This window comes from Rhinopithecus bieti, unplaced genomic scaffold (genome assembly GCF_001698545.2).
Source record: "Rhinopithecus bieti isolate Rb0 unplaced genomic scaffold, ASM169854v2 scaffold_23236, whole genome shotgun sequence".
Classification (NCBI taxonomy): Eukaryota; Metazoa; Chordata; class Mammalia; order Primates; family Cercopithecidae; genus Rhinopithecus; species Rhinopithecus bieti.
This window is the reverse complement of record NW_016811820.1, coordinates 2552973-2579071: the sequence shown is the minus strand read 5'-3', so window position 1 is coordinate 2579071 and position 26099 is coordinate 2552973. Positions and strand designations below refer to the sequence as shown.

At 37.4% G+C, this 26099-nt stretch overlaps 1 protein-coding gene across 1 annotated transcript in view; it reads right to left on the bottom strand.

Moving 5' to 3' along the window:
- The window catches only part of AUTS2 (activator of transcription and developmental regulator AUTS2), a 1233574-nt gene that overhangs the window by 663226 nt on the left and 544249 nt on the right, over window positions 1-26099 (bottom strand). The window contains 1 exon segment of the mRNA XM_017895186.1: window positions 18269-18304. Coding sequence (XP_017750675.1) covers window positions 18269-18304 — 36 coding nt within the window.

Below are 26099 nucleotides of genomic sequence, written 5' to 3'. Positions count from 1 at the left end.
CCCGGCTAGTTTTTTGTATTTTTTAGTAGAGACGGGGTTTCACCATGTTAGCCAGGATGGTCTCGATCTCCTGACCTCGTGATCCGCCCGTCTCGGCCTCCCAAAGTGCTGGGATTACAGGCTTGAGCCACCGCACCCGGCCCAATTTTGCTTTTATACTACTTAACTGTCTGAACATATAGAACACCATTATAATTTTTTAAATATCATACTCTGTTAATTCTAACATCTGATCCAGTTCTGATTGACTGATTTCCTCTTCATTATGGGTCTTATTCTCCTAGTTCCTTGCATGTCTGGTAATTCTTAATTGAATGCCGTAAAATGGTTTTAGAATTCAGTTAAGTCACTTGACATAGTTTGACCCTATCAGAACTCACATTTTAAACATGCTGGGAGGGCAGGGTGTGGTGGCTCACACTTGTAATCCCAGCTCTTTGGGAGGCTAAGGTGAGCAGATCATTTGAGGTCAGGAGTTCAAGACCAGTTGGGCCAACACGGTGAAACCCCGTCTCAACTAAAAAAATTACAAAAATTAGCTCTCAGCTATTCAAGAGGCTGAGGCAGGAGAATCGCTTGAACCCAGGAGGCAGAGGCTGCAGTGGGCCAAGATAGCGCCATTGCACTCCAGCTTGGACAACAAGAATGAAACTCTGTCTCAAAAAAAATAAAAAATAAAAAGTGTTAGGGCAACTGTAGCACTGCTCAGTTAATGACTATTTCTTAATACTGAGACAAGACCCTACTATGTACTTGACTCTATGCCCCATGAGTCTAGTGGTTTTCCCAATCTTGCTGGTGAGAATTAGCACTGTTCCTGGCTATGTGTGAATGTAAGGCACTGTTTCCTCTAATCCTTTTGGATGGTTCTTTCCCAGGCATCAGGAAGTTTTCTGAAATGCATGAGTTAATTAATTAACTCTCTAATGAATAACGGAAAGCAATCCTCTGAAGATCTCTGGGGTCCTTTCTCTGTGCAGCTCCCCTCCCCCTTAGTACTCTGTCCTTTGAATTTTTGCTACCTTGTTCTTCCTGGACTCTCAGTATCTTCTCCTAACGCAGAAAGTCCACTGAGCTCCACTTGGTACCCCTGAATTCCCTCTGCCCTGCATGGAGGCCTGGAATTCTCTCGAGGCAGTAACTGGGACACTCAAAGAGATGACTACATTTGTTTACTTTCTTTCAGGGATCACTGTCCTTACTGTCTTATGTCCAGTGTCATGAAAACCACTGAGTCATATATTTTATCTCTTGTTTTGGTTGTTTCTAATAGAACAATAAATTCAGTCCCTGTTATTCTTTGCTGAATACCCAACTCTTTTCATGAATATTTTTCTTTAGATTCCTATTATCACCTGGCATATTAGGAATTAATTTGATTGACTATAAGTGTAATGAAACGAGAAACTTTGTCTTATTTACTGCTGCTATATCCATAGAACCTAAAACAGGTTGATTGGCATGCTGCCTATTGAATTTATCAATGAGAATGAAAATGCTAACTACAAAATGTACAGTTCAACACAGAAAAGCTTCTGTAAGAAATGTGCCACACAATAAGCTTAGATTTCTATCACTTAAAACACTTAAGAAAAAAAAATTCTAGTCTGTTAGTCTTTTCTGATTCTCTATTTGTCTGTTTTGAGCTCAAATAATTAAGAACAGCATGTCTACTGGGAAGAGGAATAGCTCTTTGCAATTTGGACTAGTGAAACTTTTTGTGTTTCTGTATTTACTCCTGACCTATGGTTAAAATTCTAGAATTGGAACTATAAGCTTTCTATATATCTGAGTGTCTACAATTCAAAAGTGCCTTTACCTTTCATTGTGTGTACAATATTTTCCTACCTCAGATGGTATTAATGAGATTATAGAGTCTCTAAGACTAAAGGAGTTTTGTTCTAATAAGCTTATTCAGTGTAAGTGTTTACATATACTACATATTCCTAAAATTCCCAGAAGAGAACTGAATCTCTAACCATTTAGATGTACTAAATTACACAATAAATTCTTGCATACATTACCTCAGAAACATTTTACAAACTCAAGTTCACTTAATTTATGTATAACTTTGCCAAATAAGATTAGTTTAATAAATCTTGGCTTAATAAAAACAGTAAGCCTTCTTCATCAGTTTTAAGTACATGAGTAAGCATTTTAATTCTTCTTTAGATAATTTACCTAAAATATACAGGTTTTCTGGCCAAACAAGCTAGGATTATTTCTAAAATGTTTATGTTTGTCTTTATTTTTCTTCAACCAAATTGCATCAATATTCTCAAAAACTTTTCTTCAATAGTAATTATGTTTCTTACTATGTTGGCTTGAGCATAATTTTCAAGATTTTTAGGTAATTTAAAACCTTAGACTGATATTAATTGACAGATATTCATTGGATAGCTACACCATTTCTAATTAAGATGGACTATTAAAACACTGAGCACTAATCATAATTTAAAATTTCATCCTTTTGCTTTTATTTTATAATCTACAGAGAAGACTCTATCTTTGGGTCAAGTTAACGAATGTGTTCATTGTCAGTTTATGAAGGTGCATGAGAGATGTGTGTGGCTACAGAAAGTTGGTTATGTTTATTCATGGTCTCCTCTAAAATGCTGATATGGAAAAGGAAGATTGTAACTATCACCCAGTTTTTTTATGTGAAGTTGAAGTTAGTTACTTTGGTTAAAAATTAAAACCAGTGCAAGAAGTTGACATGATATCTAGAAGCAAGAGTTTCTAAGAAATATAATTATGTGTGTGCTGCCGTTTTTCAAGGAAAAGAACACCTGTGTCTTAATGCAATGTTTCTGAAGACTTTTGGTCTCCAAATAGCTTACATTTATCCCCCAAAAGTTAATGAGGACCTCAATGAGCTTATTTTGTGTCTATAAGAGTGTGTGTAGGTTATAACTATTGATATTTACAACATTAAAAATTGGAACTTAAAAAAAATTTAAAATGCTGACTTGCTGATTCATTTCAAACTAGCAATAATGAGCATATTGCATGGTAATAACATCTTAGAAATACTATGGAAATAGTTCTGACCTCATGGAACACCCTATGAATAGTCTTGAAGTAAAGTATTACTTTGTTCCAAAATACGAAAGAGCATAATGAGAACAGAACATGGAAAGTGAATTTTATTTATCTTGCTTTGTAATACCTGGGTCTGAAAAGTAATGAAATATGTGAAAATCTTCCTAGTTTCTATGAGCTCATTTGCTTATAGTTTTGTGTAAAATGTTCTTTACTAGTTTTGTTTTACATGCCACAGAAATAATCAAATACATTACATTATTTTGTTATAAATTCTCATCAGATTTTCACTTTTAAAAGTTGTAAGTGAAAACCACATCCATTTAAAGTCTGCACTTACACCATTTTGTTTTACTTTTATGTTTNATGAGAACAGAACATGGAAAGTGAATTTTATTTATCTTGCTTTGTAATACCTGGGTCTGAAAAGTAATGAAATATGTGAAAATCTTCCTAGTTTCTATGAGCTCATTTGCTTATAGTTTTGTGTAAAATGTTCTTTACTAGTTTTGTTTTACATGCCACAGAAATAATCAAATACATTACATTATTTTTGTTATAAATTCTCATCAGATTTTTCACTTTTAAAAGTTGTAAGTGAAAACCACATCCATTTAAAGTCTGCACTTACACCATTTTTTGTTTTACTTTTATGTTTCCTTGAATGCTATGCATTCAGTGACAGGGTAGAACAGAGTTCTGGTTTTCAAATAAGAAAGACAATCTCAGAGTACCCACAATAATAATAATAATAAAAACCGTACCAGTTACTTCAAATAACTAAGACTTCAAAGAATAGACTCCTGGGTATAGATTTCTGATTTCATTGCTTAAATAACTTTAAGACCAGACCAGTGGGCTGAGTCAAGACTTCTAGAACTTCTTTCAGTCAAGAAATTCATGAGATGAGTTCATGAGATTAATAAGCCAAGATTCAGTACAGCAAGAATTAATTATACAGGACTCAATGAAATGATGAAGGATGATTGTTCTGAGTATTGTTGGTCTTATGTCAGTGTTCTATTCTCTGAGAATATAAGGAAGCTCTTTCTCTTTTTTCTCAAGCTATTTACAACTCATAACAATTCTGATTTTATAAACTGAAATGAAGTATTTTAAAATGGTATCTTATTTTCACCGACACCCCAGAATCCAGCAACTCTAAGTCTTCTTTTCATAGCAACACAGTTACATGGGTTCAGTAAGAATTGGTCTTCCTATTTACCAAGATGAGAATGAAAAATTTTGAAGATCTTGTCTGGAATATTCTATTTGTGAGTAATGCTCATTTAATCAGATATGATTAAACACTTACAAGGAATTAGAGGTGACTTTATCTCTATAAAGTACCAATCCTCCTAGAAAAAACTAGCCCGGTAGCTGGTTTACAGAATCCAGCCATATAGATGGAAAGGGAGACCACTTCTTGGTAGGGTACTTGGGGGTATTTTGGGAACATCAAAAAAAAAAAGAAATTCACCCAAATTTACAGGTACTGCGGGTGGCAGAAAGACCAGTGGGCTGAGTGAAGACTTCTAGAGCACCATTCAGTGATCGTGCTTGATCACTCCTTTCAGTGATCCTTTCCGTGATTCTTGGGTTTGGCTTTCCACCCTCAGGACAGCAAATAATATTTTAAAAGTTCAATAGAAGATGTATTTTGTAAAAACATCCGAGAAAGCAAAGTTTAAAAGGCTTATATGCTAAATTAACATTCTTGGTGCACCCGTGTAAATGATTAGGCCAAATTTAAATAAACAAACCTTCCTTTAAGACTATTTTTCATCAAATAGGAAAACATGTGCTTTAAGGAAACACTAGGCATTGTCTATAGCACACTCTCCAGCATAATTAATTTCTGATTCCATTACGTCTGGAAGTTGTAGGTAAGTGATAGCAATGCAAAATAAACATTCTCTACCATCATGTAAACTCTGTCATGAGGCAGAGACTCAGCTGACTTCCTTGAAGTCAGTTCTGCCTCAATCTACACACTCATTTCAATATTCCTCATATATAACTGTGACTTTTCTTTTGGTTTACCTCTGAAAAAGTTATAATATCTGCCTACTTCCATCATTATTAAATAAAATTTTAAACATGTAAATTGTATAATGTATAAGAGTCATGATTTTACTTTTTTTTTTTTTTTAAGAGATATTGCCTAGGCAGGAGTATAGTGGCTGTTTACGGGCATGATTATAGCACACTACAACACTGATCTCCTGGGCTCAGATGATCCTCCCAACTCAGCCTCCCGAGCAGCTGGGACTATAGGCATGCACCATTGTGCCTGGCCCAAATGATACTTAAATAACCACATTTTAACAATTTGGTAATGTGTAGTGTATCCAAAAATGAGAATAAATAGATGTTTTGACATCTCTTTTGATAGTCCCTACCTACATATATGTACACGTGCATATTTTAATTTTTTTTGTAAAATTGTGTCTGTGCTCCAGGATTGCACACTGGCTTTATCCAGGTTCTGAAATTATGAGTGATCTTTGTAACAGGCATAGCTTTCTTCCAAAATAATAAAATTGAGCTGTGTACATAGACAAGTATAGAGCATTCAGTTTTCATGATTTGAAACTGAAGCTCTAGGAAGTGGAAGGCTTTCTATGTGACAGCTTAAATGCTTGTAATCAAACTAGTTGGCACCACGATGACCTGAAATGAGTTTTAAAGCACTATAATATATGTTTAGCAATCAGTGAAGCAATCCTTTATTATTCAGGCTCATGTTTGCAATTTTATCATGTTATAGGACCAAATGGAGGTAGAGGCTGGAAAACAGAAGATGAGAGAAAAGGAAAAATAAAAATATGTAAGTAATTCCATTGCTTCAAAATAGTAAATGAACCAAGAATAAGCATATTGCTGAACGATGAAAAATAATAAAATTACTTAATTCAAGTATGTAGTAAAGAATATGTCACAAACACAAATGTACAGGAGACAAAAATGTTATTAAGATCCATGTTAATTGAAATAAGTAAAATTATGGTCAATGAAGCTGAAAAAGATAACAAAAATCATACCCAGTAGAAAATAACATAATGCACACATCACAGCAGGAAAAGAAGCAAAGCAGAACTTTTTTCCCTGTAAAAGCACTAAAATAATAGACTGAATATTGAACGAGGGTCACAAAACTTCAGTTATCAACCACTGAGGCTTAGCTTCGGTTGTAAGACATGAGAATTAGGGAACCCAAACTCTAACCACTTCCCTGTCTAAGAAAGACTGAGATGCTGTTAGTCACAAAAATCTAAAGAAAATCAAACTTTTATAAGATTTACATAAACAGCTGGCTTTGCATTGATTTTACCCTTGTTTAATAATATTCTGAGATAAATTGCTTAAGTGATTTCAGACTAAAGTGAGTTCACTAAAATAGTGCTTAGGCAGGAAATAATTGGCACCTTGACTCGAACAAGCAGTCCCTAAATGTGTACCATTTCTTAACTGAAGGTACAACAGCGTTTACAACATACCCATAGATGTGCTGAAACCAAAAGGCCCCTTCAAAGAGAAGCGTGGTACGACCCTTCATTTGAAAATTAAAGAAAACAGAATGTAACGACGGTCAAGGCACAGAAGTAAATGTGACCCAAGCTTGACAAATTTGATGGCCCTACCAATTCAAACTTTGCAGTAGTTTCTAAAATGAACTTATCCCTTCTGTATTCAAAATTTATATGTATGTCACAACCCAAGAATTTCCCAGGACACTACTGTATATAACATAGACCTACTACAAATAATAGAAAGTTTTTTCATTTATTTAAACTACTCAAGCATATCTGTTAAAACATAAATACTGTATCAAACTGTATTTATTTTATAGTATATTCTTTCCTTTATTTTTACATAACACTGCTTATTAGAATAACTCAGATAAGCTTACCATGAATACATCCACATTACAACTAAGTCTATCACAGGTATATTTTAATGTTAAATTATTTTGCCATTGTGTAACAGAACAATGGTTTCCACATTCTCCTTGTACAGCTATTTTTTTTAAAACAGTTGTACAGGATGACTGCAAAGAAAAAAGATACAGTATGTTAAGTATGCCCACAGGTTGTCTAAAAGTTCTTTCCAAATGTACCTATAAATAACCAAAACAGAGGAACAATGTCTGATTTCTGTTAAAGCTTCAGATAAGAATCACCAATGGAAAGAAATATACAGGACTTGTAATACTCAGCCAGCACATATCAAATCATGGGGCATTACAAGAAGAGCAATGAGTAAAATCTAGTAGCACTGAAATTTAACTGTCACAAAGACACAGTTGTAGCACTTGATGATTTTCACCAGTGTGGAACTAAGAGCAACAACAATATATTACATGACAGAATCTACATAAGTTAAAGTAATAAGCCAAGTATACTAAGTATACTATGGCAAACTTCAACAGAGATTTTTAAATAAAGGCCCTATTCTTAAGACAGAATCCATTAGACTTTTTGATAAAAAAAGATGTAGCAGTATCACATATGAAAACAGTCACAGACATCAAGAAAACACTGTAGCATGGCAGAAAAATTAATGTGACTTTCAACTATAACAACTGAAGGACGGTATCCAGGATGAGCAAGGTCACAGTCCAAATAATACTCTAATAATATTAGAGTCAGCCTACTCTAATAATACATAACTTGTTGAGTTATGTTTCAGATTGGTGATTAGGTAAGGTGATTTTTGAAGTCCCTTCTGACCTAGAGGTTCTGTAACTCCGAACCTATGTAAAACCAAAATAATAGGTCTACTGCAATTACCAAATTAGTAAAGTGGGCAATTTAGAAACAATTAGGCGAAAATAACTTGTGACTCTATTATGCCTCTGTACAAATGCAGTTTAAGGCTTCCATTTTGTCATAATGCTTAGCTGTTTAATATTTGATTAAAAGAACATTTTGGATTCACTAGCTTCCTTTGCTTCTCAGAATGTCCTAGTACTAATGTTCCTCCCAGAAAAACCAGGTTTTCATATCACAGAGCTAGTTCTATTGCAAAGTTATTAAAAAATTTAATTTTAAAAAATTCTAAGAGAACTAAATTTCTTGTCTCTTTTTGATTTTCGGTTGAGATATTAACTTCGCCTGAATTTCTCTGCCCAGTATAGAACCCTAAGTTCTCTTGGCAAAGTTGGGTCTATTTTCCACAAAGGTAGGAAAAAGTAAGTTACTGATAAGATCTGCTCACAAACAGTAAGAGGCGAATGTTCTCTTTAGGGACTAAAAATGGAAAGGGAGAACTCTTAGGAGCAGTAAGAGAAATATGGCACAGCATGGGCTTGGGTGAGCTCTTGGTGGGTCTCTGTAATGCTAACCTACATGATTCAGACTCTCTCTAATTTCCTTCTAAGGCAGTCCAGCTGTACATATAAGTAGTCATTTGTTGGTCTGGGCAAGATTTTATGAGATGTGATGAACATATGAAATATTAGGAGTATTCTAGGAACCACAGCTGTTACGCCTTGCTGCATTTTTAACAGCTCCTTAAAATCAGAGGCCACTACATACACACAGCAGCACATTTAGACAGGAAACACTGCAATTATCTGGCTTCACCACTCCATTCCAAATCTGTGATTATATTACAGTTTATAAGCCCTAATAGACAGTCATCACCTTTGGCAATGCTTCTACTTGAAAACAGCCACAATCCCTACATCTGGATTTATTACCAGGGAGTCGTCAATGGAGACTGAAATGTTTTTTGTTTTTATTCATCCTGCAAACTAGACACTAAAGATTTCAGAGCAGAGATTAAATACAGTATAAGGAAGGTCCCTTTGACACAGATGTTAGCGAAGCTAATTACTGAAGAAAAATTGGAGACCATTCATTAGCCTACTAAGCAAATTAAGGTTTGTTAACAGTGATTTATAATGCCAATCCTTGTGTTACTGTGCTGGTCCTTTCAAGTGTATGTGTACAGGACCTGACAGTTTATCAACTGTGCTATATCTAAACAGCTTGTCACCAGGGTGCTTTTGTTAAAATGACATTGTATTTCAAATGGATAAACATTTTTACATGAGCAAAACGAATTTTAAATGTTTGGCTTCTGAAGTCAAGTACTGAGAGATAAGTGAAGTGTCTCAAACTATCTAAGCCTCCAATAACTCTTGTTTACTGCTAGAGCTGACTATAGGAGAATGTGACACTTGGAGTTAAAATACCACTTTTCCTCTTTAACAAGCCCCAGTTGTGTTTTTTTAACCTCTTTTCAAATGATACTCTTGGTGTTTCACCAAGCTATAAGTTTCTTATGCAATGGATTGGGAGGCATCTAATTTACAATTTCAGCAAAAATATTTTTTTAAGTAGTTAAGCAAAGGAATGAGTCCTCTGATCTGAAAGATTCTCAGTGATAGTCAATAAAACTCCAGGCTAGTTAAATCTATCAAAATAAGGGTTGTATGGGTAATCAGAGTAAACCTCCGGAAATGACATTGCCTGTGGCTCATTTTGTATAGCTCGTATCAACAAATGCAACACTTCTGTAATGTGGAAATCTCCAACAAGGATAAGACAAACTTCCTTAAAGCCAATGTCAGAAAACATGACAATGAAAATAAAATTACTTTCAGAATTCCACGTCAATGACCTGTCCATTCCCTCTGGGACTGTCAGTGCACTGTGCTAAAGCCTTTACTGCTTCATCTCTATGTCCAATAGGATCTACTAGCTATGAAACAGGCTAAGCCAACAGCTTCAATATATCTATGTACTAGCCCTAAATGAATGACGCAAATATAAAACATTATTCATTATGAATAATTGCATTATTGTTCATAATGAATTTTAAAATACATTACTTTCAAAAAAAGGCGGACTCAGCCACTCCATTGAAATCGGGACTCCTTTCAATGTTGACAGTGAAGAACAGTGTTCACTAAGCATCACTATGGCCTTGCATTCCTGTGGCTCAAAGGATAGCAAAGAAAGGCAGTGAGGCCAGCAACAAGCAATGGTTGCACGTGGCAGACATCTAGTTGTAAGGCAGCTGGAATAATAAATTTTGAAATATTAGAAATAAAGCTCCTTTCGCCACTCTCTTGCCTAGTGGCTCATTAAATCTTTTTTCTCCAAAATCATTTTTTCCCTCTAAATCTCAGGGGCCAGAGATGGGGGTTAGGAGGACAGAGAGATCCCGGCTGAGGGCTATTTCCCCACATCCATCAGTAGCACCTAAGTTTTCCGCTCATCTCCTTAAGGAGTTTGCAACAGCAATGACAAAGATAACTGTAGATAGCAAATGTTTAAAAATACCCAGCCCATTCCCTCATTTAAATGTTGAGAAAATGAAAGGGTTCAAATTACTGGTTGCAACTAGAGACAGCAATTGATCTTTTCTCACCTGATTATCTTTTGTCAAATTTCTCAGTTCCCTGGTACTGAATGAGGAAGCCGAAGTTAAATATAGTGTGTAGGCAGAAGATAATTTCTACAGGATGTGCTGGAAAAGTCATCCTATTGTAGAGATTCTACAAATGTGTAAATGTCTCTCACCAGAATTTAACTTGTACTGTTCATTTAGTCAAGGTGTGTCTGCTCCCGGCTCACTGATCCTATTCCCTCAATTAAAATGTTAACAGATCAAAAACATGACCAAAAAAGGGTAAGAATTAGACATGGGAAATACAATTATATTTTCTGTCTAAGGCCCTTGAAATTGGAGAGTTTATCTGTGCCACGTGGAGGAGTCCATCAGCATGTGCCTTAGATTCTGGTTTTGTTACTAGGAGGAAAACACAGTTAAGGGTAGTATTTTGAAGGTTACAGTTAAAAAATGTGACAAAGTTTTTACCATAAGGAAGAGCAACAAATTTCATTTGCCCAAATGTTTCTGCACAGTACACAGGTAGCTTCAAATGCATTGATAATGTCCTAGATTTTAAGTTACACTTAAATACACACTTAAATTTCTAACTACCGGCCGGGCGCGGTGGCTCAAGCCTGTAATCCCAGCACTTTGGGAGGCCAAGACGGGCGGATCACAAGGTCAGGAGATCGAGACCATCCTGGCGAACACAGTGAAACCCCGTCTCTACTAAAAAATACAAAAAACTAGCCGGGCGAGGTGGCGGGCGCTTGTAGTCCCAGCTACTTGGGAGGCTGAGGCAGGAGAATGGCGGGAATCCAGGAGGGGAAGCTTGCAGTGAGCTGAGATCCGGCCACTGCACTCCAGCCTGGGTGACAGAGCAAGACTCCGCCTCAAAAAAAAAAAAAAATTTCTTACTACCTATTCTAACTTCCAAACTCACCATTTTCCTACATTCGAATCTCCTCTTCTGGGGACTGTAATTCCAAGTAAGAGTATTGTAGTCATTGATCCTTTACTTGACATCCTTCTCTATAAACCATCTCTTCCCCACTCACCCAACTACCTCCCTGGCTTTATCCCACATTCCCTGTAATCAGCCGACATTCCCTGACAACCTAAGTCCTGTCTTTCCCCAGAGACATCATACAGTCAATTCAATCCACACTATTATGCAATTTCTCTGTGTTCTTGTCTTTGTTGCTCCCTCTGCCTCAAACTTTGTTCCACCCTTTTCCTGTTGACTATCTAAACATCCATCAAGCGCAGCACAATTTAAGCCTGCTACATTTAACTGACCCTCCTTTATACTTCCAAGTGCTCTACTTACACTTCTCATAGACCAATCAGTTTGCTTTGCTTCAAATTCAACCACACATCGTTGACTTGAGGGCCATGCTTACATATTATGCAACTTAAGAACTAAGAGTAGACATTTAAGTCATACTTGTGCAACTTACGAACTAAGAGTAGACATTTAAGTCATACTTGTGAGTTAAAATGAAATGAAATATCCATCTGGAGAGTAGTTTTCCAACTCAACTCTTTATCAATTAGTTCAAATGCCCTAATAATAATTGGATAACCTTCATGGATTTCTAGACAAAATTTAGATTTTCAAAAATATTTCCATTATAATAGATTTTTGTCAATATATAAATAATGGCCAATAATTCATTAACCTAGTGTCATTAATAAATACAAAGGTTAGGGTCTTTATTTGGCGGGAAGTGTTAAAATACTTAATGTTATTTATCTTAAATATCAGTACTTAACAGGTAACTTGAATTACAAAATCCTTTCCTAGCATCACAGCAAGTACTGGCAAGTGGGTAAGAAGACTATTTCTTCTGCTTTGGATGGAGCTGTCATCAGCACCAGGTTGATGTATCTGTACTTCTGAAACTAAAACCCATAAGAAAACTTATAAATAGTGATAGGTTCTCTGGAGAGCTCAAACCCTCTTATTTAAATACAATGTGTTAACTGTACCTCAGGATAACCAAATACCTGTAGTTAATGTAGATGTTTCTCTTTATAGAATGATGGAACTGCAATATCACCATTTTGCAGCTCCTAATGAACACTGAGTCTGATCAATGGCTGTTAACATTAATAAAAATAAAGAACTAAATATGTGGCTCCTAATGGAAGCACACAACATGATCTATGAGGCATCCTTGCCAAAATCCAAATCTGAATCTGATCCTATCTAGCCACTGCTAGATCAGCTTATACAAGGTATTATATATAAGACAACCAGAAATGTTTGAAAGAGAAATCTTATAGAGATATGCAAATTCAAAGAATGAAAGGGCATCTGAGACTGGGATTATTATTAAATAAAAAACTGAATTTTCAACAACATTTATAAATTGTTTTTTTTTTTTTTTTTTTTTTTGAGACTGAGTTTCACTCTTGTTGCCCAGGCTGGAGTGTAATGGCGCCATCTTGTCTCACTGCAACCTCTGCCTCTCAGGTTCAAGTGATTCTTCTGCCTCAGCCTCCCGAGCAGCTGGGATTACAGGTGCATGCCACCACGCCCAGTTAATCTTTGCATTTTTGGTAGAGAGACGGGGTTTCACTGTGTTAGCCAGGCTGGTCTTGAACTCCTGACCTCAGGTGATCAGCCGCCTCAGCCTCCCAAAATGCTGGATTATAGGCATGAGCCACCGTGCCCAGCCCTCGTTTATAAATTATAGAAATTTTTGTTGAAATTTGCCTAGTAACTTTTCAACTTCCTTGATGGCATCAGTTTTCTTGTAAACCAAGCAAAATTATTAATTTGAATGTTCTAATAAAGGAATTCACCCCCACAAAATAAATGAATACAATGTGTCAGAAATATTTAAAAGTGGTTGGGCATGGTGGCATTTATAAAAATTACTATATTTTATAAATGTCAATACCACTACTGAAAATAGAATGCTAAGAGTAGAATGATGTCTTTTGTTTCCAAAGTCAATATACTAAAGCGATGGGAAAATAATGAAAGCAAGATATTTTCTGGCAGTTATATCAAGATAAATGTTGCAGCCGCAAGCATCACTGGTGAGTATTATCTGGGCAAATGGGAAAATGGTTAAAAAGCAACTATGGTTAAACAAAATACCAAATCAGTTTTAGAAGTTATACAGCCAGGCGTGGTGGCTCACGTCTGTAATCTTAGCATTTTGGGAGGCCAAGGAGGGTAGACAGCTTGAGCCCAGGAGTTCAAGACCAGCCTTGGCAACATGGTAGAGCCCCATCTCTACAAAACATACAAAAATTAGCCAGGTGTGGTGGCATGCACATTTACTCCCAGATACTGGGGAGGCTGAGGTGGGAGGATCACCTGAGCCCAGAAAGGCTAAGGCTGCAGTGAGCTGTGATTATACCACTGCACTATGGCCTGGGTGACACAGTGAGATCCTGTCAAAAAAAAAAAAAAAAAAAAGAAGAAGAAGAAGTTATACAAATTATAGCAAACGAAAACAGGAGACATTTCAAGGATTTATAGTCAAAAACTTAGAAAGGGGCAAAGAATATTCCCATTATGACCTTTATAACCCTGGATGGAAGGCTACAGGTCAATATTTTGCACTTACAGCCTTTTACCAGCACTACATACACAACTTAAGTAATTCAACTGCACAGGAAAACAATAATTATACAAATCCCATTTGAAGATGTATACCACTACACGATTCCCCTTTACTACATAATGTGGCAGTTTTAATCACCGAGTAGAAGTGAGTTGTCTTCCCTGATAACTTTAAAGTATGTCAATTACTAGACGTGACCCAATTGAGGAAGATGAAAATTATTAGTTGAGAATCCTTAAGAGAAATTACTGGAGTTTACAAAAGCAGGATCCAAGCTATTTGAGGCTGTGGTTCTAAGACAGTTAGATTCAAACCTGGAAGAAGGCTGAAAATTATCCAGAGAAGGCAGAACATGTCACTTGGAAAAAAGTAAGGCCATACTTTCCTTACACCAGGAATCAAGTTCTGCCTGGCTGGTTAGTTGCCCCAAAAGTAGCTCCCAACTCCACATGGAGTCAAGTGCTACAAAGAATGAGTCCAGATCTTTCCTGTGATGACATACCAGACAACTGGCCAACATGAGATGTTCTCACTGGTCTTTTCATTCTACTGATTTCAGTTACTGTGTTCATATATGCTAGGGCATCAATTTTTCTTTTTCTTGTCAGAAAGGAGCAAATGTGATACAAGCTCATAAAAGTGGAATATATTGAACAGGTGTTCCTTAACCTCTCAGCCCAATTCTAAAAGCTGCTAAGCAGTCTTTAAAAGCTCCAAGTGCTTTAAATGCTTCTGAGGAAGAAAATACACACAAGTCACTTTAACTGACAAATTACAGAGAGCAACCATAATATGTGGATGGCTAATAGAACAGTTCATTCCAACATCATCATGTTCATATAGAATCACAGAGGATGAATATCCTATGTGTTTTGTTTACATACAGAAAAAAATGTATATAACTGATCAAACACAAAATCTATGCTCTTGCGAAAGCTACAAGAAGAATGTAATAAGAATAAAATATTCCTATCCTACAGGTACAAATTACAAAACCTACTTTGCACAACATTGCACGGCCACCTGATGAGACCAACTTTGCTCCATCACACACGGTTGTGTGAATAACAGAAGACAGTACTTATTATCTGGTAGTATAGAGTGATATTCTGTGTTCATTAAATATCTTATCTCATTTAATATTTGCAACACTAATAGGCAGGTATTGATAAGGAAATAGACTCAGAGACATAAAATAACCTGACCAAGGCCATACAAGTAGTCTTAAAGATCATTCTGCCTCTAAGTTCTTAATTACACACTATGCATAATGAAACCTCAAATACATGTTTAAGGAGAACATACAGCTTAAAACGTTTAAATTGAAAAGAAAATGTGTTCACTGCATTGACGTTTAAAAAAAAAAAAGAAAGAGAATCCTACACACACTCTAACAAGTTTTAGTACTCTTGCCAAAAAAAAAAAAAGCAAATCGATTCCAACTAGTCTATACTTTCATTTATATTTAGAATATGAGCTGGGCATGAGTATGTAATGAATATATATGTGTGTCTCTCTGTGTGTATAACACCCACATTATTCAAAAGCTCCCAAAAATGTAGAAAGTTTGTTCCAATCCTTCTCTATTTTGTCTACTTTAAGAATTCTTTGCAATATGCTTATGTAAATACTGATTTTAGCTGCTGTTCTCATTTCTCAGATCTTCTGCTTCTAAACGGATTGGAAAAGTGACAGACCTAAGCAGACATCTTTGGAACACAAAACCAAGGAGATATAAACAAATACAACCAGATCAAAAACAAAGGCTTCTCCTTTAAACCCTTTAATGTATCACTACAGATAAAAGAACTGAAAGTAAAATATACCGGTTCTGGCTAAGGGTGTGTATGTGTGTGTGTGCATGCACACACACCTGCACATGTATACACTCATGTGTCTATTATTAACATACACAATGAATAGCATCTTACCTCTGTTGACAAAAGCTCTAGAGGAGTATAAAATAGAAACAAAGAAAGACTGTGAAGTTGGGGCATGGGAAAGTGTTCAAGAAAACAGTTCTAGGTTGCTAAAAGTGCCTTCAGCTTTCTTATACCAGATTTCATGTTATGGTTCAATTGCGCTAATAGCTCATGGACTCTGCAGGTGATTTCCCTCCGTCCACATTTCAAAGACATGCTGAAGAGGATTAAGGATAGACTTGAAAAATTACCATTTCACTTACCTGAAGCTGAGCCTTCTTTATAGACACAAGTAAAAAGCTATTATGACAGCACAAATCACAAAGCACAGTGTAAATAATATGTTGGCAAAGAACTAATGTAAGTTGTGCACATACGATTTCCACTTAAAAGTATGAAACTCCCCAGTGTGGAAGTTAGTATCTGAAATTATTACATGTGATACTATTGGAATGAAAGTTGAAATAGAAGATACTTTTCATGAGGACTTGGCAACAATATCAATGGATTTTGCACTCTGATAACATAACAATCACATTATTGGAAACATATCCTAGCAGGGCATTTTTGTCATAGTTGAAAGCTGAATATACATCTGGTATATATCTTCTCCATGTAAGCTAGTAAGACGACAGATTTTTATGTAAGCAAAGTAAGTCTACCAGCAATTTCACCAAAATAAGAAAAAACCTTTATACTCATCCAATGTGCTGTAAAAGTCATTTTATTAATAGACTTGTAATTAAAGACTCTTTAATCATAAGAATATATTATTAGAGAATAAAATAACCATTCTTGGAACTAGAGAGAAAATAACTGCAAAAGCATAATGAAAATCTCAATGTTTCGAGAAATGACTTTCTTCTTTCAGGGTGATCCTACTGACAATAAAAAAAACACTAGAATGTTCAGTATAGACGTGATCAAGGACTAAGGTATAGAATGTTCAGTATAGAAATGATTGAGGACTAAGGTAGTGGCTTTGGCCTTCTTTCTGCTGAAGCAAGCAAAGGGGGAGGCTTTAGCTTTTGGATGGAGAATAGATATCGCAGTCTCCAGATTTTACTTCCAGCATCTCAACCCACATCCAGCCTGGTGTGAAGAGATGCCAGATGGGGCTACGTCTGTTATTTCGACTGCTGAAGCAGGATACTGAATGTATCCTGCTTGTTTCTGTTAGCATGAATATTCAGCCACAATAAGTAGGAGCAAGGGTAAGTGTGCTAACTGTATTAAGCAGGTCCAAATCATCCTTCTACTTTTTCTCCTATTATAGATAAAGACCAAAAAAAAAAAAAGTCAACATCTAGAAAATGCCACTTTTGCTAAGCTTGGAAAATACTCATTTATTAATGAAATGATGCTCGTTTCCATACATTTAATGTAAATGTATCGAGAGAAATATGTGAGCAGAAGAAAACCAGAGTAATTAGCATTGGAAACAAAAGTTAAAAGCAACTAAAGTGAATTAATTATTTTCCACTTTATTTGATTTTCTTGATTTCACTATTTTCTCAGAAAATGCTGAGGCATGACTGTATCAGTGTTCATCACTTAGAACACCAATCAGGTTCCTTTAAGTATCACAACAGACTTCTACATTGACATGTTATCCTACTGTACAAATAATGTTTATTTGTCATTCTTTTTTATTTGTATCTTGAAAAGGATCACTAAATCCAGAAAGGAGAATTTCACTATAAATAAATATAATGAAGTGACAATTGCTGTTTGAGAATGAATTTTAGATTCACGATTATCACAATATTGTGATAATCCCTGAAGGGTCACCCCAGTGCCATCTTTCCCAAAGGACAGAGAAAAAGATTCAGAAATACACTTTGCATTTTAGCAAAAATAAGTATATTAGTTTAATTATTGCTGAAAGAAAAACCTAAAGGCAAGCTACCCAGACTGTGAGGGAAAATAATCATTAAAAAATACTATCTCCATTCCCCATCCTCCCCACCAAAAAAAAGGCAACTCGCTTTATATGAAGAGATGTTCTTCAAGAAATCAATATCTCAATGCATAATCTGAATTCCAACCCCCACATGACACTTCTTACTAAAAAGGTAATTGTGGAGAAATGGTGGCACGAGCTAATCAGGGTTCCCTGTATCTCCTTACATGGCCAGGTAAGGAGCTAATGTCCTGGGTGTTAGGAACCTTGGACTTACTTATGATCCCTATGGCCCAGGAGGCTATGTCTTCTAAAAGCAAAACCATTCCTAATAAAGAATGGAAATCAGTCTGCTCTTCAGGACTGAGAGATAAATTCTCAGATTTTTTTCCATATCCCAATGAGCATTCATTATAGAAGGAAATCAATGCCAATGCAAGGCACATATGTGGAAGTTGAGATAGACTTACGAAGTAGCCTGTTCCCAAGCTGGAAGGAGCTGAACTCTGCAATAAAGCATAAAGACAAAAGTGGAAAATCAGCAATGGTTTTTAACATGTTCCAATCCACACAGCTCATTACTAGCCCTTTGCAGGCTTTTCATCACTACATCGTATCACCAGTGTATGCTGCCCCTTGTCATCTGCTACTGATACAAACACCGTGTTGCTTAATTTTCCCCTTTACATCTCTCAACAACTCAGAGATGCTAACGTGCTATTTACTGAATTCCAAGCCTCTGCGGTGGATGTAATTGCCAATTTATTTGACAGGCAGCTGGGTAATGAATTAATGATGGCATTTCGCCCTGCACTGAGACTAAACAGACACGCATCAGCTTGCCTCCCTGACTTGCTGACATTCAATGCCCTGGTCTCAAGCTACTCCGTTTTGTGGCCGCAAAGGGGCAGGCAAGAGGAAAAAGCCCAGACTGACTTGAAAATAAAAAGCCCAGTGGGTTTGGATGACTTTTCCAGTGTATGACCTACTTGCCAGTTTATTCCCTAAAGGCACCAGTTAGTACACACACGGTGCTTTTCAAAAATGAGACATTTTGTAAACGTAATTAGTAGACTAAAATGCAAAGAATGTGTGGGCCAAGAGGAGCAGTGAAAAGCACCATTTTTCTGAAAGGTTTAAGTCACAAGAATTACCAGTTTAGGCTGTCATAGTTCTGACACACAGGGAACTTAAAAATGTTAATTCTGAAAGGAATGCAGGGCATCACTTGTTTGGGAAAAGCAGCCAAAAAAAAAAAAAAATGTATTTTAAACTTGCCTGAGATTCTCATTTTGTTTGCTTTTCTCCTAAAACCTCTCCTTATAAATTATTTCATTTTAGCATCCTATTCCTCTTTGTGATTAAGCTTGAAATGAAGATGAAGAAAATGCTGAATAGATTTGCAGGTCTCAGCTAAACATCCCTGCACCAGACAGGCCTCTTCCCTGATGAGCTTGGGTTGGGTGTTTCACCTTCACAGGAGCAAAATGACCTCTGCCCTGATGCAACAGTTACTCTGTTCACTGCTAGCTCTTCTGCCTACACGTCCTGCCCCCTACTCTGGAAACTTCAGATAACAGTAACCATCTGGCCTATTCATCATTGCTTCTTAGGGCTTCACACAATGACTTGCACACAGGATGCATTTAATAAGGAGTTGTTGAATGAATGTATAAATAAATGAATGGATGGATTATGTATAAGAAAAATGGCTCAGGAGAATTTGACATCTATAAAAATACCGGAGATGTGATTCTTCTTGATGTTAAGCTCTTTGAGGAGGAAATATGGTACTGTAACTATATCTACATCAAAGAAGAAGAGTATGCTTCAGGGCATTCCTAAATGCAGCTCCCAAAGCAAAACTTTCTTCATCTCAGTGTTTCACACAAACTCAGGGGAATGAAGCACCATCGATGTGTGATCTTGCTCACTGGACTCAGTTTTTTAAAATCCTGCTGCATTCTTAATCCTGTAAATGTATGGAGGGAGATCCACAGTAGTCATGGAGACAATTTCTCATACTAGTGACTAGCCATATGACAGCAGCACCTGTTTCCAGCACCCACAGCCCTCCATGCAGCAGCAGAAGAAAGCAAAAGTCAAGTTAGGTCTCCACTAGCTTGGAGCCATACCCCTGGGAAGTAAACTCATTTTAGGCTGAATTACTCAGAGAGACCACGGGATTTGTTTATTTCATTTCTTTCCCTTCCTGCAAATGTATTTTATCCCAGAAAGAGAAGTACTCCCACCAAGCCCACTTCCCTATCCCCACATACATATCATCTTATTGTATACCAAAGAAAATTACATCCTTCAGGTCTCGGAAAGCTCTGTTATGCTCATTTTGCATATATATTGTACATTACTCAGGGAGCTGGGTGGAGAAGAGGGCTTTGTTGTGCATATTTGTTCTGGCTATTGTTTATGCAGGTCTGACTGAATGAGGGAACAGTGGGTATCATTTCAATTTCTGATGTCAACATCAAATTACTTATTTAATTTCATGCCTGGCGAAGCATTGTATAGCTACACGCAGAATCATTTCACTTCATTTGTTATGCTGTGTTTTCGTGGCGATTGGCTTGCCTTCCAACTGACAGCTTTAATTACGACATGAATTTGATTGCACTGCCGAGGAATTAACATAATGCAACAAAGCATTTAAGCACCCTGCCTTATAACCCCCCTCCCTGAGACACGGGCACAAACACAGGCACACGAGGGAACACAGACACAAGATCCCCATATACATTAAAGGTCTGCTGGAATTTGCTTCAGCATTTGCTAGAGAGCATACAGATTCTTGTATCAGGAGCCATTCACATGTGCCAACCCACTGTACTCTTCTTTTTCTTTTTTTTAAGGGAAAAGATGCATGGCATTCAGTTTTGATTTTAGGATCTGGCAGAAAACACATGTGTAGAAAAGCCCTCTTCTGATCGACTTTGCCAAATGTCCATGGCATTGACATTTCCTCCCCTCTTACACCCTTTCCGCCACATTTTTCTTGGCTACTTGCCAACTCCCTTCAGTCGTGTAGCTGGAAAATTTCAGCAGGAGTGACATCTATTAAATAAAAAGATTTCTGCTTATCTAGTCCTACAACCCCAAGATTCTGACTACGGCCTTGTATTCAGTGAGAAATTACGCCTGGTCACCAACAGGACCCCACCATCAAAGTATAGGTAACAGAAGTTATCAGTCACAGGGAAACCACAGTTTGGCTGAGGCTCAAAACAACTATCATATATCCCTGAGGTCTTACGATCAAAAAGGCCCAGAAAAGAGTCTCTGTCATATATTTCTAATCTAAGTCTATATCTAAATATAGCTGCAAATATTTGGTGGCTTCAATAATTTTCCAAGACAGAAATTACATGAACACAGGCAACAACAGATCATGCTAAAAACAAAACAAAGGAATGTTTAGAAACAGCGGTAATATTATTAGAAATGTGCTGTGCCGGGCGCGGTGGCTCAAGCCTGTAATCCCAGCACTTTGGGAGGCCGAGACGGGTGGATCACGAGGTCAGGAGATTGAGACCATCCTGGCTAACACGGTGAAACCCCGTCTCTACTAAAAAAATACAAAATCTAGCCGGGCGAGGTGGCGGGCGCCTGTAGTCCCAGCTACTGCGGAGGCTGAGGCAGGAGAATGGCGTAAACCCGGGAGGCGGAGCTTGCAGTGAGCTGAGATCCGGCCACTGCACTCCAGCCCGGGCGACAGAGCGAGACTCCGTTTCAAAAAAAAAAAAAAGAAAAAGAAATGTGCTGTAAGTTATGTAAGTTATTCACTTACAGATGTATATTTAGGGATTGGTACTGCTCTCTCATTTTAGAAGACACAGTCACCAAAGAAGAGACAGTCACCAAAAGGTAAAGAACCAGGAAAGAAGACAGGTGCTAATTAATACCCTAACTATTGAACAGTTTGACAAAACTCTTCTTTAATGATCAAGATCATGACTCACTGCAACCTCAAGCTCCTGGGCTCAAGTGATCCTCCTGCCTCAGCCTCCTGGGTAGCTGGGACTACAGGCGTGCACTACCATGCCCAGTTACTTTTTTTTCCCTAGAGTTAGGGTCTCACTATGTTGCCCAGGCTGGTCTCAAACTTCTGGCCTCAAGTGATCCTCTTGTGTCAGCTTCCCAAGTGTTGGGATTACAGGCATGAGGAACCGTGCCAAGCCTCCCTGTTAATTTCCAATAAGGGAGGGCTTCCATTTTCCTTGCTTGGAGACTTCAAGCAAAGTCTGTCCAAACTATATAGCAAAAGAGGCCACAGAATACTGAAAAGGCTGTGAATCAAATTGTGACTTGAAAATTAAGAGGATTTTTTAAAGAAAGAAACAGAAGTTTCCTTGGTTTCAAAAGCATTTGAAACAATATTATCCATCCATGTTTAGGCAAATACTTCTGCTGAAAAGGGCTTCATTCTTATTTCTTCAAGTGGTAGAGTTGCCATTTCATTCATATTTTCAATGCAGTAGGTAGAAATGAGAACTATTAAGAGGTTGAGGAAATAGAGTAGGAGAACATTTCAGCGGTTTGCATGAGAAGACAGGGATATGAGGAAATGCTGGCCAGCTGGCTACCTGATATGCAATTTCTGGGCTCATTATAAGCCATCTCCTGTTTAACATGGTCTTTTCATTCTGCTGGATTTTTTTTTTTTTTTCATATTTGACCACTGCTCCAGCGATCTCTGCAAATTACCCACCTCCATCTCATTATATTGTAAAGGAGAGCTTTCTTAGAAGCACACTCTTTGTCTCAATCTTCATGCTACCATGAGCTGCAGGAATGTAATGGGATGCGCAGTTGAAAGACATTTTCCAGGAGGGAGAATGTTGCTGCTGACATTCAAGTCTGCAAGTAGATATTCATTAAACACTTGTTCTCTTCTCACTTCCCCCCACTTGCCTTTCCTTCCATCTCTGTCACTAAGCTATCATCGAAGCTACTCATTAAACTCATGAAGTTAACATTTCTGTTTTAACAGCATACTTACAACAAGGGATTTCAAAATTGATTACCCATCTAAAATAGATGTGCTCCATTCATTATAAATCCACACAGAGAGGCCATGGCTACTATTACAGCTCCCTGAGTACAGACAGGACACGTGTACTCCACCCCTAGGTGAGAATGTGTGTTCTGACCCTAGGGCTAATTTAAATTGAATATTTTAAAATTCTTCCAAATCACTAATTGTAGTCAACATCCCTGGCTACCCACCTTCATGTTATGCTTTTCTCTCTTGGGAGTAAAAAGGAGAAGGATCATGCCAGGAATTATATGAACAAGTAAGTTTCTTGCAAAGGTCACAAAACAAGCTCATTCACATATCTTCCAGTAGTGTTTTAAAAACCTGAAATCTTAATCCAAAGAAACGTGCCTTGGAAATAAGATTACTAATAGCCAACCAAAAACAAAACAAAACAAAAAAACAAAAAACAAAAAAACCACACACAAAATATATTTGAATGAGAAATAAGCATATCCTTGTTGGAAGAAATCAAGTAAAAATGGAGTAACAACTTGATAAAAGCATCAGGTGTGAAAATGCTATGTCACTTCCAACATCAATTATTCAACCTTCTGTTATGCCCACTTCAGGTTGTCACCAACTCTCATCTCAGCCTTCTGGCTTCTACCTCTGATTTCATTCTTGCTCTCATCTTCATGGACAGTTCCTCATATCAAAGGCAAAATAAACATTTTAAAGTAAGAACTACAACTCCAATCCTTATAACATATTCCAATGGCTTTTAAGATAATAACCTGTCATGGATTGGGCAATGTCCCCCTGTTTACGTCTACCAGGAGCCCCAGAGTGTGATTGTGATGGTCAATTTTATGTTTCAACTTCACTGGGCCATGGGGTGCCCAGATATTTGGTCACACATGATTCTGGGTGTTTCTGTGATGATGTTTTTAGATGAGTTGAACATTCAAATTGATATGCTGAGTGAACTGGGCTGTCCTCCTAAAGTGGGTGAACCTTATCCAATCAGTTGAAGGTCTGAAAAGAACAAAAGGCTGACTCTCTCCCAGATAAGAGAGAATTCCTCCTGCCTGGCTTTGACCCTGGACATCAATTTTTTATTGTGCCTTCAGGCACAATAAAAACATCAGCTCTTCACGAGTTTCAAACCTGCCAGTCTTGACACTAGAATTATACTACTGGTTCTCTTGGGTCTCTGGCTTGCTGATTACAGATCTTGGGACTTGTCAGCCTCCGAAACTGTGAGCCAATTTCTCAAAATAAATCATTCTCTATTGGTTCTGTTATCTTCTGCTGTGGTTCTGTTTCTGTGGAGAAGTTAACACAATGACATAATTTGGATATAGGGTCTTTGCAGATGTAACTAAATTAAGTTCATACAGAATTAGGATGGGCTATAAATCCAATGGCTGCTGTGAAAAGAAGCCATGTGAAAACTAAAGAAGAGACTGGAATGATACATCTACAAGCCAAGAACACCAAGGATCACTGGGAGACACCAGAGGCTAGGAGAAAAAAAGGATTCTTCCCTGGAGCCCGCAGAGGGAACATAGCCCTACAGATACACACTGATGCTAAATTTCTAGCCTCCAGAACTGCGAGATAATAGATTTTTGTTGTTTCCAGACATACAGTTTGTGATCATTCATTAAAGCAGCCCAGAAGTTAATACAACACCCAGCCACCTTAGCATGGGTTAGAAGTTACGTGTTCATCCACTGTGCTTCTTCATTCTATTCTAGCCACACTAGCCATTTTTCTTGCCCTAAAACACAACATGCTGCTTCTGAATCAGGGCCTCTAAACTTGTTGCTCCTGTTGCCCAAAATGTTCTTCCCATAGATCTTCACCTGTCTACCTTCTTTTCTTTATTTAGGCCTCAGTTTTAATGTCACCTACACAGAAAGGCCTTATCCAATCACACTAGTTAAAGTGGCAACACACTCCCACCCTTCATATTGTTTATGTCAGAAAACACTATTAGAAAGAATTTCAGTTGTTTCTTCACAGATTTGTCTCTCCCACTAGAATGGAAACTTCATGAGGGCAGAGGCTTCATCTTGTTCTCCACTCAACCTCAAATGCCCAGACTATAACTGATGAATGAAAGGAATTTGATTGACATTTCTTGACAACTGAAATACTGACATATCCAGGAGAATTCATAAATACATGAGACAGGAATGGAAAAAGGCATAAGGAAACTGTTAAGGAAAAGGAAAATGTGGCACAGATTTTTTTTTAAAAAGAGAGGAATAAAATACCAAGAATCCTTGTCAGGTTGAGATTAGATTTCCTAATCTAATTATAACCATGTGGAAAGTTCATTCATGGCAGTGGCTCAAGTCAGTTTCCTCCTTAACAGTAGCTGGTGAAACAACCTGGCATGGAATAAAACCTCAATAAAGATTTCAAGAGAGGGAGGGAGGGAGGGAAGGAAGGGAAGAAGAAAGAATAGGAAAGATGCTGGCATGGATGGATGAACAGTGGCACTGTGGGATAGACGAATCAATAAAACCCCAAAGACCAGGGGAGATCTGAAGTAGGAGAAGGGGTATGTCAAAAAGAAGCAGAAAAAAATGTCTCAACTGTAAATAGCTACCAGAATTATAAGATTAGACAACTGTGTAGCATTAGACTTATAAGAATTTGATCCCTTTTCATTATTTTCTGAGATGTTTCAATTCCTTGAAAGATCTGAACCCTGGAAAGGTGTCAAATGTTTTTCTGTCTTCTCATAACTAACAACCCAACTCAAAATTCTTTCAGAGAGAAAGGTGAAAAGAGTCATATTCATATAGTCGTTAAATAAAGCACTAAAGAAGTTTACTTCCGCAGTATGTTGGGAAGTATTTGGTAGAAGTGAGGCTGAGGCTGACATAAAGAAAAGAAAAAGAAAGAAAGAACAAAGAACAGAAATAAAACAGGCCAACCATGGAGGCTCATGTGTATAATCCCAGGGCTTTGGGAGGAGGTTGAGGAAGGTGGATCACCTGAGGTCAGGAGCTCAAGACCAGCCTGGTCAACATGGCGAAACCCCATTTCTACTAAAAATACAAAAATTAGCCAAGCATGGTGGCACATGCATATAGTCCCAGCTACTTGGGAGGCCGAGGCACAAGAAAAGTTTGAACCCCCTGGTCAAGGTTGCAGTGAGCTGAGATCATGCCACTGCAATCCATTTTAAATAAATAAAAAGAATAAGCAAAGGTAGGAAGATTTGAAAGTGTGAACAAGGCCAGGCATGGTGGCTCATGCCTGTAATCCCAGCACTTTGGAAGTCCGAGGTA